General features: G+C 42.2%; 2 protein-coding genes across 3 annotated transcripts in view; one reads left to right on the top strand and one right to left on the bottom strand.

Annotated features, from left to right (window-relative positions):
* Positions 1 to 2,311, top strand: part of tbl1x (transducin beta like 1 X-linked) — a 26,413-nt gene extending 24,102 nt beyond the window's left edge. The window contains exon 15 of the mRNA XM_037109515.1: positions 40 to 2,311. Coding sequence (XP_036965410.1) covers positions 40 to 66 — 27 coding nt within the window. The 3' untranslated portion in view covers positions 67 to 2,311. The remainder of the gene's footprint in view (positions 1 to 39) is intronic.
* Positions 647 to 12,089, bottom strand: gpr143 (G protein-coupled receptor 143). Of its 2 annotated transcripts, none has more exons than XM_037109518.1 (9): positions 10,571 to 12,089; positions 8,278 to 8,387; positions 7,851 to 7,945; positions 6,939 to 7,031; positions 6,136 to 6,245; positions 5,937 to 6,027; positions 5,392 to 5,509; positions 5,043 to 5,298; positions 647 to 2,983 (listed from the first exon to the last, which is right to left on the bottom strand). In XM_037109518.1, exons 1-9 carry the CDS (start codon positions 10,824 to 10,826, stop codon positions 2,880 to 2,882), a joined length of 1,233 nt encoding a protein of 410 aa, XP_036965413.1. In that variant the 5' UTR covers positions 10,827 to 12,089; the 3' UTR covers positions 647 to 2,879. The 2 variants fall into 2 exon arrangements, with proteins under 2 accessions (XP_036965413.1, XP_036965412.1); XM_037109517.1 differs by having other exon boundaries at positions 5,937 to 6,045; positions 10,571 to 12,082.
* Positions 12,090 to 13,591: the final 1,502 nt, after the last annotated feature.

The following is a 13,591-nucleotide window of genomic DNA, read 5'->3' on the forward strand; positions in this document are numbered from 1 at the left end:
GTAATGTATTATTAAAGCTACCTTATTTCTCCCCCTTAGGTTTGTGTTCTTGATCTCCGAAAATAGCGGACGTGAGACTTTGATGATGAATCCTGGAATGTGCAGCAAATTGCCTTCTTCTGACATCAGCAAACAAACTGTCACTGCTCGAGAAGAGCCGTAAGGTGGAATGAAACAAAACCAGTTTACCGCAGCAGCTGCTGAGGAGCCGACACCAGCTGACTCCAGTGTACCTTACAGTTTGTCGATGTGTGTTTTATGATATGCCTATTTGAAACACGTCGGTCAAGAGATCCCCAAAACTGGACTGAATCCAACTCCCTGGGTGCATCCACGTTTTAAAAGGTTTCTAATGAGGAAGGGCTGCGATCCCTCCGGGCCTCTGGTCCAGCTGTTATCGGGGTGAAAGGGTGGAAACACAAAGATGAGTTTTATATAAAGAGAAAAGTGTTAATGAGACACACGTGTTTGGCTGTCAAAGGCAACAAATTGTGAAAGAAAGGTTGTGGTTTTAGATTTCCCTCTGAGCAAATGTTACTTCATGGGACGTGATAAAAGTAACAGATACTGAAGCACTGGTTTGTCAGAGGACAGGGTGCTGAACTCAACTCAGTGGATAATAGTTTTGTTTCAGGAGTGCTTCTCGTTTTTTTTTTTTTTTTGGTCTATTTTCCACAGATGGACTTTTGAAAGTCAAAACTGAATGTGCCGCTGCAAGGTTAGTTCTTATCTCACGTTTAACACCAGGAAAACCTGCCAAGAAACAGTCCTAACCTCCTAAAATGACCTGCTCAGTTCACTCGAGATTAGAAAACGTCATTTTGTGGACAAGATGTGAAAAGTGGTTTACAAAGAGAATTTTCTCCCTTTTTTGGATGTAAATTTAAGAATGTAAAGATATGTAAATTAGATTAATACACAGACTTATATACTGTGTATATATGTTTATATACAGTACACTTTATTGCCATCCTGTAGGGGCTCATTAATGGCTAGAGCGGTCACATCTTTGCTGACAAAACATGATGAGAACTCTTTTTAAACAAAGCGCATGTCTCATCAGCTCCTTTTTTAATACTCTTTTTCAAATGGGCCAATCACAACCCACCGCAAGTTCTTTTGTTCTTCAGCGAGTCGCAAATGGCATTGACGCAGATGTGTTAAGCAGCTTTGCTTTCCACTACTGATCCCTGAAAGCCACGGAGGAAATGTGCAACTCGGTCACCTGCATTCAGGGAATCCTCTGGGGGGGAATAGTCATCACAGTCCTCTGCTTGATTTCTGCTTTAACTGTGTATTTTATGTGGAACAGGACTTAATGCAGGAAAACAACTACTGCTTGATTAGCATTACCATGGTTTCTCTTTGGCACTTTCCTCTGAACAATCTACTGAAAATTCAGAGCACATTTTGGCCAGAAGGTGGAGGTGTGGAGGTCAAGCAAAAAGTCCTGCTGTTGCTTTAAAATGAAAAAAAAAAAAAAAAACCTCTGATTGGTCTCGTTAAGACTCACCAAATGCTGCCAGATGATCAGATTTGGTCATATTTGAAATGCCTGTCTCGTGGGCAGTAAGTCTGCCTCCCTCTACTTAGTGGGATCTCATGTAAAAGATCTTCAAACTAACTCGCCACCACTTTGGTTAGCCTTTTTTTTTCTGGTCCCTTTCCCTTTCTGTCGACTTCTGCTTGAGCTATGTGAAGTGCACTTTTTGTAATGGGCGGTTCAGCAAATGTTCAGATTGTGCTGAAAGTGAAGGGCCAATGTTTTATTTTTGTCTTTTTTTTTCTCCCTCTTTTTTTAATTGTCACATTTGGATATTAAATGTCCAGTGTGTAGGATGTAGGGGGATCTGTTCATAAATTATGTTTTCATGAGCGTTTAAACACCTTAAACTAAGAATCGTGGTTTTCGTTACCTTAGAATGAGCCTTTTATATCTACAGAGGGAGCCTTCGTGTTTTCCACATTTTAAGCGGCCGCTGTAGAGGAGGGTGAGGCGCTGTAACCTCACCACTAGGTGCTACTACATCCTACACACTGGTCCTTTAACGGGTGGTTCATTGTTTTCTGACTTTTTCATTTGAGAGCCATTATTGTCTGTGTCAGACTGAGAATTGGGCTGTGGGTCGGTGGCCTTTCTTGGCATGCTAAGGAGCCCAAAATGGAATAAGTGCTGTGACAGTTTCTCTCTCTCTCTCGCTCTCTCTCTGTCTCTCTCGCCCTGGTCCAGGGTGTGGTCACCTGTTTCCAAGACAAAACGTTGAAGTCATTCAGTGTCTCAAATAAATCACTCTATTTTGATATCAGAAAACATGTAGACTGTGTCTTTAATTGAGTGCTTTTCAAAGCTCTGGTGTTTGAAATTGCAACGCAGCCCCTCAAAAGACAAAGAAAGTGGGACCAACGAAATCTTAAGAAATATTTTGGATATTTAATGTTAATGGTATAAAATGGATGTGTGCAAAAATACAAGATGGACAGTTGGAAATACAGTAAATTGACATTACATTCTTTTGGAGCTTCATGGAAAGATTGTGCATCACAAAACCAGTGTCTAATACAGCGAATTCTCCAGGAGAAATGTTTCAGCTATCAGTTATTAATTTAAAAAAAAAAAAGTAATTATCCAACTTTAGGACTGTTCAGCTGCACTACAGTGTATGTCAAACGAAACTGTGCTGCAGACAGATTTAAAAAGCTTAGCAAGAAATCATCAAGAATTAGACTTATCCTGTCGCACTAACTAATGAAATCTCATGACCAGTTAATACCTGGACAATGGAGGCTAAGAGGAGACAGTCTAAAACAAAAGTAGCTAATGAAATAAAAACAATGTCACACAGGAAAAGTAGAGGGAGGCGGGTTGTTGATGACCCCAGCTAGTGCCTCAAAGAGTTCTCCAAGGATTCTCCATCAGCGTCTACATCGTCATAGTCTCGTAGCTCGCTGGAAATGTTGATTTCAACTGTACTAGACTCTGAACCTAGCAAGACAAAATAGGGGCAGGTGTTACTGCACAGGACACCTTTCACAGCTCATAAAACTAGTGATCCGTTGAGATATTCACACATCCGTTCATCATAAAATGTGTGCGTGGATTCACAAATGTATTTTGGGAATTGTATCATGCAACTGCAGTTTTTTTTAATGTGGACATTTTAATTCTATTACATTACATCTGAGCCACGAGTCTTTTTCAGTCTGTACTCGCATTTGACCGAAAAAAACAGATCGAAGGCTTTATAAATGAGTAAAAAACATCAATCTTTTAAAAGATTAACTTTATTTCTGACTGAATAGTAACACAAAACAGTGATTTTGTACATGATCCTCGTGGTGCACAAACACAAGCACGTATAAAACGGTATAAAATGCTTTACAAAAATCATCCCAAAATACATTTCATCGTATCTCAACAGGTAGCTACTGCATCTCCGCGTCAAATGAGGATTTATAAATAAATACTTCAATGCGCTTTTCTGCTTGAGTCACACTTGAAGGATAAGTTCATCCAAAAATGAAAATTCCCTCATTATCTAATTAGCCCTGTGTCAATGGAGCGTCGGGGGAGGTTGTGTTATCCATTACACAAAAACAGCATTGAAGCATTCTCCGAAACAACTGAAGTCAAAAACTTGTTTAAAACATTAACTAAATAACTACAAAAGGAAAAGAAAAGGCTCTATTCAACTTGTCCAGTGTAATTAAAGTCCCAAGAAGCTGCAAGATCTCATTGATTTAAAACAAGTTATTTTCTTTTTAAGCCAAAATCTTCACAGTAGCTGCTGAGCTTAAGGCAATAGCATGTGCCTCGTCTGAAGTGGGTGCACGAGCTCCACTGTGTCGAGAGGGAGGGTGTAAATAACGTCCTTTTGAATCAATGGGTGGATCTTGTGACTTCCGCAGACTTGGATTGCGCCTGATGGAGCCATTTTATGTGGGTTTTGTTTAAGCTTAAGTTTAAGCTAAACAATTCCCCATCCACTCCAGTTGTTCCGGGGAATGCTGCAAAACTGCTTTGATGTGAAACTCCAGAAATTAACTGTGGACTACAAAACATCACCTGAAGTTCTGCATGGGGATGAGCAGATGACTGAAATTTTAATTTGGGGGATGAAAAGAAGATCTTCTAACATAAAATCTTATAAAAGTGAGGCCAAATGTAATCCTTATTGTGATTATATTTATACCTCGAATGTTCTGTCTACCGTGACAGGTCAAGAATGCCCAGTGTGTCCAATGTCATCACTCGGCTACAATAAAAGTATAAATATTGACATATCTTTTATCCAGAAAATGCAAATCAGTGTACAGATTACATGCAGCACATAAGATTATATGCAGTGAGCGAGGACACAAGAATATTGATAAAACCAGGTAAAATATGCTCAGCTGCCAGTCAGATACAATTAGCTACACCTAAAGCATTCTAACACAGCAGCCAAAGGTGGCACACAGTGACGATGAAGTTGAACACACATCTTTCTTCTGAAGCTTGTTTTGTCAGATTGCATTTCTCTGAGCAAGGTGTCCCACAAAGATCGGCAGCTGGGTGTTTTTAACCTGGTTCATCCACGGCATGTTGTTAACAGCCTCTCCTCTCTCTGCATATCATCTTACATCAGTAATGACATTTAAACGCTGTGATGACCTGGCACCCCAGCGGCGTGCTTGACAGAATTGTGCATACATATCGAGGTTGTACAGTAAACAAGCATGTCCTGCTACAGCGGATTACGAACAGTAGCAACACTGTTGTCTTCTGCTTATTATTTATCAAAAGAAATGCGTGACTTTGTGTGCGATGTGCAAGTATTTGATCATCAAACTTTTTTTTTCCTGCTCAGTATCTCCAGAGCTCTGCAGCTGAGACCGATGCAATCACAAGAATACAAAAGCTTTCCCCAGTGGATGCTGTAGTGGTGTCACCCAAAAGAAAAACACATCAGACATGGAGCACGGCATCAGGAGACGCCATGTGACGGAGCCTCACCAGCCCTGATACACAGGTGAGCTGTTAACGCCACTGAACGCCCAATTACCTTCTGAGAGGACGCTGATGCCGTCGGAGTGGTGCTGCCCGTTGCCCATCATGTTCTTCTTGGTTTCCTGGACGTGACTCTGGTAGAGCAGAGTGCTTCCCACCATGGGATTGTGGCCTCCTGCGTTGGGCACTGAGGTAGAAACGGAGTCCCAGGCCAGCTCCCTCCTCCTCTGCAGGCTGAAGTCCACGTCGAAGCCCGTCCAGCCGTGAAAGGCCAGCGTGTTGAGGAAAGCTTGCATGGGGTTCAGGATCCCCTGTGAGAGTGAAAGCACAGAAAAAAATGTGAGGTGTTGGATAATGATAAAACCAACGCACTCCATTTTGTTTGCTGATATCTGTCCACCCACCATGATGAACCACGTGATGAGGGCTGCGTTTCTGATGTCCCTGAAGCCGTTGTCATTGATGTCCGTCTGCATCTCCAGGTAGAAGAGGAGGCTCTCGTTGATGATGTTGGGAACCCAGCTGAAACGTCACACACAAATAATATGTAAGAAACGTCAACAGCTGTAGGGTTACTCTACCAATTTGACCTTTTTTTTTGTTTGTCTTTAAAGGTCTTCTAGAGTATGACTGCAATTGTAAAAAAAAAAAAATACAGTACTTTGTATACTTTCAATGACTGATAACTTGCCTCAAGTGACTAGTGGCTAATTTGCATCGTGGGTAATGTAGGCACCAGGTTTTGAAGATGAGTGGATATGGTGGAAGTTGACATTGACCTCATGAGGTAATTCATGAGGCTGGCTTTAGCTTCATATTTACAATATATAACATGAAAGTGCCGATCCTCACATCTAACTCTCGGCAATAAAGTATACAAGTATACTTCTAAAAAAGGTCAAAAGTTTTCCTGTAAGCGTATCTTCGATGATAAAAAACGGCAACATACCAAATAAAGAACACCAGCATTATCTTAAAGAAGCGTATTTTTATCTCAGTGGCCAGCCGCCTCTCGTTTTCAGTGTAGATCCCTTGTCGTCCTTTTAGTAAAGACGTCACTGTTGGTCGGACGGAGGAAGGAGGTGGTTAATGATGGTCATGTGTGAGAAAGTGTCCGACAGGAAGAGATCTCAGGGCGAGGAACTGACCTGCAGATATGGTGCGACTGAAGAAGACAGGATTGGCCACGAGGACGAGTAGCATCGGTGCGTACGTGGTGACATAGTGTGGGATGGCGTGCTGGAGGCCCTGTTCGCAACTGTGTGAAAAAAGCCATAACATAGCATAAAATAACCTTTGGCATTCACGTCACAAATAAAAGTAATATAGTTTGCCAACAGCATGGCCGAAACAGGAAAACAGACATTTTTCTATCACCATAAATTGTCCCTTGTATATTTGACAGGTTATCCACAGGCGACTATTTTCCTCTTATGTCACATTCAGCTGAAACGCAGCAATAATGGCATGCTGCTGCAGAGAACCCTGACAGTAATTCATTTCACCTCTTCCCTGCTGTTCAGCAATTTAACAGACAACATTTGGGTTCACGTCGGAGGGACGCCAATATTTCAAGATTAAACAACCCCTTATTTACCTTTACACAAGCTACACAGCTGCTTCCCGGCTAACGTTACCATTTGATGACACAACAGGAAGTAACTGATCGAGGTGTGCTTTGACATTTCAGAACAAGCAAATCTGGCACCTTTCCAATGAAGAGGTTGAATGCTAATGTTAGTTTTTGGTAGGTAGCTAATAGGTTATCAAATATGTGCATATCACATTGAAATATGGCCTAATGTTCCTGGCCCAAAGTGGTGAAATGACATCCTCACATCATTTGAGCGTCCCACTCAAAAAGATTTGTCTTCTTTGTTTGTCTCATGACAAGACCAGCAGATGCTGAAAGGTGTGTGATGGCATAATAAGGAAGAACAAAGAGTCTCACTCAGAGATGGATGGGTAGTAGAGCATGGCCACTCCCTCGATGCACAACAGCACAGCCAGACCCCACGTAATCATGTGGTAGAGGATGATGGTGCTGATGGGGGAAGAGACAGAGTCATGAGACTGAGCTCACAACACATGCTGCAGCTCTGTATCTTTTTTTTTTTCCCTTTTCTGTGCCGGCAGCAAATGTAGAACACAGACTGGAGGGAGGAAAGCATTGTTTGGAACGCAAAAAGAATACTGAAATACTGTGACTCGGACTACTTTCTCTGCAATACATAATGAAAGAAGAAGCATTATGGGAGAAGTTCACCCACAAATGAAAAAAAATTCTGTATCCAATCACTCTCATGCTGATAGGAGAAAGTTGGGAAAGATTTGTAGTCCCACTAAACATTCCCAGAGTGCTGTAAGATTCTGCTTAACATTGGAAGTAGATGGGGACTTGCCCATTTAATATAACTAGTCTGGTGTAATCCAAGTCTGGCTTTTAAACTTGTGCGCCTACTTTAGACCGGGTGCTTGATTTGGACTATTAATGTGAAGACTTTGGCTTTCAATGGGGTATAAATAACCTATTTTCAAATCAATTTGAGATGTTGGGGTTTCCAAGAGACTTGGATTATGCTGGTATAGATGCATAGAACCATCAAACCATTTTTTGTTGTTGTTTTAAAAGAAGTACCCATCTACCTCAGTTGTTCAGGAGAATGCTGCAGCCTTGTTTAGCTGTGAGGCTCCAGATTTTTTTTTTTTCCAATTGAGTAAAAAAACTCTCCTCATCTTTCCATCAGCAAAGCTGTGAGAAGATTGAAACTGAATTTTCATTTTTGGGAGAACTTCCCTTTAAACCTCTCCTAGGCAGTGACACAAAGTGAGAGCCCAGCTTGAAGCGCGAGGTTCGGAGCACCTGATTCCTGCAGATGTTTTCACCACCAGGAAGACGTCAACGGCGTAACAAAAGGTCCACCAAAAAGAGGCGCTGAAAAACAACTGGATCCACATCTGTAACACACGAATTGGACACAGCATTGTCATTGTACATCATGGCTGTAATCATTCTGATGATGAAAAGTATGGGTGTAATTGTGCTTAATTATTGAGGCTTATCGGTTATGTGTGCCTTTTCAGTCTCACAAGATGCACTGTAGTAGCTTTACAGCATTAAGGCATTAAGGCAAATGACTGCTTTTACTCGTGGAATCCAAATTTTTCAGAGTGACCTCCCTTCCCTGTCAAATGTCAATTTCCTAGTCTAACTTGAACAAGAAGTATTTGCACGCTGGAGGTCTGAAGTGAACTGACAGCCGGACAAGGTGAAGCTTTGTCCTACGTACCGCACTGCCGACACAGAAGACCTCTGGCCAGACATCAGTGCTGTTGGCCACCGAGATGCTGTCGATGATGTTTGGCAGGCCGAGCCAGACGGATGACCTGATCATGATACCTGGCAGAGGAAAACAACACATGATCTCCGACTGTAACTGTTGAGGAAATTAGGCGATTCCTGCTCGGCAAGGCAGAGGGGAGGAGTAAACAGGAGAGGGCATGTGAAATGATTTAACTTGTTTGTTCTTGGAATTATTAAGTCAATTTATTAATTGGAATCAGACACGGAGTCCTCGTAATAGCAGCTTTGTATCATGGAAATATGAACTGCCTCCAGGTGTGTTTTATGGGGGTGTTTCCATTTCCTACACCCTCACTGCGGAATGGAAAAATGGGAGCTCTCCCACAACCTTAATGTGATGCAGGCTGCACGCTATTGTTTATTTTATTTGAGACGGTGCTTCACGCTGTTAGTTTGCAGCCGTGGACGCACATGACCTCATCTGTCTGCAGAGCAGAGTTATGAATGAACAGTTCAAGTGTCGGCAGTAGAATGTGAAAATAATCGACAGCCTCTACGCTTTTTTTCTTATTACACGTCGTGTGGAACTTTCCATCACGAACGGCAGCCAACAAAAAGGGCTACCTGTAATTCACTGCAGCGGAAATGAAGACTTGTGATGATTATACATGTGTTATATTGTATCGTGCGGTGTGATATAATGGGGGGACAAATCATATTTATCGTCAGATCGGGGGGGCCGTGTTCCCCTTGTCCCCCTCTGGGATTTACACCTGTGTCTATCAGCATGCACCGTTGCTAAAAAGAGTCAGAGTCAACACATTCTTTCCATGAAACATTGGAATTACTCTTTAACCTTTTAAGCCCCAAGCCAATTTTCTAGGGTTAGGGTGAAGTTTGATGTTTAGTTATTTGAGTAGTGTTTGGGCTGTGTTTGGGTCATGTAAACATGTTTTTTATACATTGTAGCCCAGCTTCTTCTGTTTAATTTGATATAAAATATGACTATATTCTTTCATAATTAGTGCAGTAGTGGCTCTGTGGTTGTTCTGCATGTCTTAAGGGTTAGGGTTAAAAACCCCAAGGTCCCCAAATTGGGGTTAATAGAGATTTTATATGTTGCGTTGTTGAATTGGGCAGGCCATGTCATGCTCGAGGCTAAGAAGGAGGCGATTTACCCAGAGAGAATTATGGCATCTAGAAATACGTCCAGCGGGGCCAGTCAGAGTTCATTCCCATTATGTTATAACTTATCTTACAGAATTGATAAATGTGCAGAATCTTAACTTTTTGAATTTCAAACGCTGACATGAGATGACTTTAAAAACAAACAAACAAAAAAACCCACTGTGAACCAGAACACTGAAATCCTAAATAAATAGGTTCCAACTGTGCTCACCAAAAGGCCTGTGCTCATCTTCTTTGAGTAAAAAACCTTTTATATTCTAGTGATGAAGGTGACTGTTTGCACAAACTGGGTTAAGGTTAAGAAGCAATCAGGTGCAGGTGTTTCCTTAATGCTACTTATCTATCTGTTGATTAAATTGCTAATGCATTAATGTATAAAGCGAGGGTACAAATATTCGTTGTATGTGTTATTATGTTTTGTTTATGTACCTCTTTTATTATCCTGATACTGTATGTGTACAAGCAGCTACCTCTTGATGTAAACCTGCAAACTGTGATGGAATTAAGTCCAAAAAAAGAACAATGCTGCTTTCAGCTCAACTCATGCCAATAAAAACGGAGGTTTGCAGTTATGAGTCATTTCGTGAATCACTGGAGAGGAGCACGGTTCATCCTTTCGCTCTGAAATAAGCTGCTTCTCTATTTTGCACAAACTTCCTCAGAGCTGAGATCTGAGTTTGTACAGTTTGTAATCAGGTTGGAAAAAGAGTGACTTTTTTCACAGCCGGCTTTATTGAATCCATCCAACAGCTCATGTGGGATCACTTTACACTGGCAAAACAAATCTTTTGCTTTTTGATGGCAGATAAATGTCATTATTTTTTAACACAATTACCTTTATCTAATTTCCTGCTTGCCTTCAAGGGGCTTTTGCTTGTAATATCCCACCAACGCACATTGCTGCTGAAAGAAGAAAACTGCATGTGCATCTGTAAAAGACAGTTTTTCACAGCTGTACAACATGTCTCCTCTGTGTTTGGATAAACATGGCGCATATTTGCGTGCGTAACTGGCACCAGCAAGCGACCACGTTGCTTCCTCTCCCTGTAAAGGAAGAAAACAAAAAAAAAAGTAGGTCAGCCTTTCTTTACCTGCGCATCCCAGTATGTCACATACACTGATGATGAAGAGGATCCTGGAGGAGGACGTTGGCCTGGGCAGAGGATACTGTCCCAGTCGTCTGTATCCTTTGTGTTTCGGCAGAAGCTGCAGCACAGCGAACGCGAGGCTCAGAGCCGCGCTACCCAAACTCAACGCCCCGAACAAGACGGGCTGGAAGGAGACCGCGAACTCCGTCGCCGCGTCTCTGTTGGGACAGCAGAAGGTCTCCAGCCGCGGGGACGCCATGAGCGGAGGGAGAGGCAGAGAGAGGGGGACAGAAAGCGGGCTACAGTGGCGGGACAGACGGAGGAAAAAGGAGAGGAAACGACTGGGTACATGACCCAACTCCGTGAGAAATCACGGGGTTGAATCATCATGTGCTTCCATTTAATCCCTGCAGCAGAGGTTTAACTGTTGCCACAATGCAAGAAAGCCGACAAAGCGCTGTTGTGTGATAAGACTTAGGTCGAGTTCAGCTCATGGATGTTTGCATTCACTTATGCATGAACCAATTAAGTGTTCTTTCAGGGGCTGAAATAATACTTAGCTACTGATCCAAACACATTAGATGTGATAGAAAACACAGACAGGGAAGTGAGGGTACGTTTACATTTAATACTTGGACATTTTACTGACACACTTTTACTTGAGCAAGGTTTTGAGTGCATGACTCACAGTGTGGCATTTTCATAGTGCGCTTTTCACAATGAACATAAGGAAATTACCTGAACACCAACTTCTACCAACCAACCAACCAACCAATCAATCAACAAACAACCAGCTCACCAGCAACCAACCAACAGTCCAACCAGCCAATCAACCAGCAACCAGATGGGATGGGAAACCAAGATCTCCCATCTGTCACAGTATCCTCACTGTGTGTGGCTGTAATCTGAGAGGCCATTTCATTAATGCTGGGTCTTCTGAAGCTTATATGGACCAAACTCTGCTAAATATCAGTAGCAAGAGAATCACCTGGGAGACACATGTGGTGACCAGTGACCTACATATCTGCTGCTTGTGCTAAAGTAATTGATTTGACTCATTTTGATAAAGAAAGATGATCCAGGAAGAGGAAACAGTGTCCTTTTGTTTGGTCAGAGAAGTCATTAGAAGGTCACATTTGAGAGAATTACAGCTTAATGCTTTAGGCACACAGACAGAATAAAGCAGGCCCAGCCCCTCAGATTCATGATGATAAGGGTGACATTTGATGCATTGTGCTTGCACGGGTTAGCTGAGTTTCGTTCCAGCACTGGAGCCTATACTTGTCAACAACCCCCAGTAACGATGTATATGGAGCAGACATTCGTCCACCACGTCCAGATACAGGAGAGGTCACGGCAGCTGCTGGGTCCGCCTGCTTGGACTGAGATCTGAGAGGCCGGGTGGACATTTGATGCAGATTTATTTGGGAAACAAAGCATCAAGGGCTTTCATTATTCAGGACTACAGAGAGGGCATTCATTGAGTTTTTTTTTTACAATGGCATTCTAATCCATACACACCTTCTCTGACAAGGCACAAAGTCAATTGTATGGCAAGCTTGTAGTCTGCTGCCAGGGATTAATGACCCCCTGTGGAATACAGTCAGTGTGGACAGGCTGGTAAAAAGTCTGCTCTCTGTTGCTGCCCTCTGCTGGTCTGCAGCTCTCAAAACACAGCACACATTTCTGCTGGTGTACTACTGGGAATAGCCGTGGAATTGTACCATTATTGTATAATATCTGTCAGCAGCCCAAATCAATAAACACAGAGGTGTATCCCATAATTTAGTTAGTTCAAGAAAACCACAGATACTGAAGCTGAGCACACTCTTGTTAAAGTGGTTTTGACATATAGGAGCTTAGGAAGTGCTGTCTTGAGTGAATATATACATACAACACAGTCAGAAAAAGAAATTAAATTGAATTAAAGGACTAAAATAAAGTACAAAATACAGGAAAAAAGACTGTGATAAATTATATACACACAGTTGTGTCAAACAGCCTGAGCCACACACCACCCTCTCCACCAGAAACAACGACACAGGCTCAACAATCCGAGTCAAAAGCTGAATCCCCGAAAAAATACATGACTCTCAGGATATCCGAGCACCCGGCACATGTCCCTCCTGCTTGAAAGACAACACACTCCCAGGCAGTACGGACCCCACGCAAAACCCATGCCACCACGACCAGGCATCTGTGGAGGAAAGCCCATGGCAGCAAGGAGGCCTCGGCCCCCAGGCAAGTGTCGCAGAGCTCCTTGGTGTAGGCGCCAGGTTTCAGAAAGCAGTTGTCTGGTCTTGCACTGCGCACCAAGATGGAGGTGCAAAAACTTTAAAAGCGTTTATTACCAAAAGACAGAGCTGGTCTGAGGAATGATGTACATCATTTGTCCACATGACTGAGGGTTGCTGCTGTTAAAGGAGGCAGTTCATGGAATGAAAGACACTCCAAAATCACATAAAGATCATCAACTAATGTACTCACAATTTCTAAAGAATAAATGAGCTTAAAGACAATCCAGAAGCTATGAATATGCAAATCTTCCCAAACTTTTATTGCTAATTCACTTAAAAGAACTTTCCACATCACGCTTGTGTAAGTTGCATTTTTTTGGACCATGGATGGCCTCCAACTAGCTGTGATGTCACTCAGCAATCTAAGATGAAACGCAGATTCAAGGTGAGCAGAGAGATACTGCCCTCCCTTCAGCGGATGAATGTGAAAACAGCCTTCTGGAGTCAAACATTCTGCACGAACATCTTCCTGCATAATGAAGGTCAGACATCCAAGTGGAGCAACAATAAGCAGAACACATTTCTTTCAGGAAAACCTCTCAGAGAAACCATGTCAATGTCACTGCAGAGAAACAGCAAGAACAAAGAAGTTCGGAGCTCCTTTTCTTCTTGTTAAATAAACTTTAAAAAAAAAACATTTTTCACAAGAATCACAGGACAAAAAATTGAAGAAATTACCTAAAAAGTTTTTTTTTAAATTGCTGGACAACTTAACGTGATATTATTA

The sequence above is a fragment of the Acanthopagrus latus genome, chromosome 9 (assembly GCF_904848185.1).
Source record: "Acanthopagrus latus isolate v.2019 chromosome 9, fAcaLat1.1, whole genome shotgun sequence".
Lineage (NCBI taxonomy): Eukaryota > Metazoa > Chordata > Actinopteri > Spariformes > Sparidae > Acanthopagrus > Acanthopagrus latus.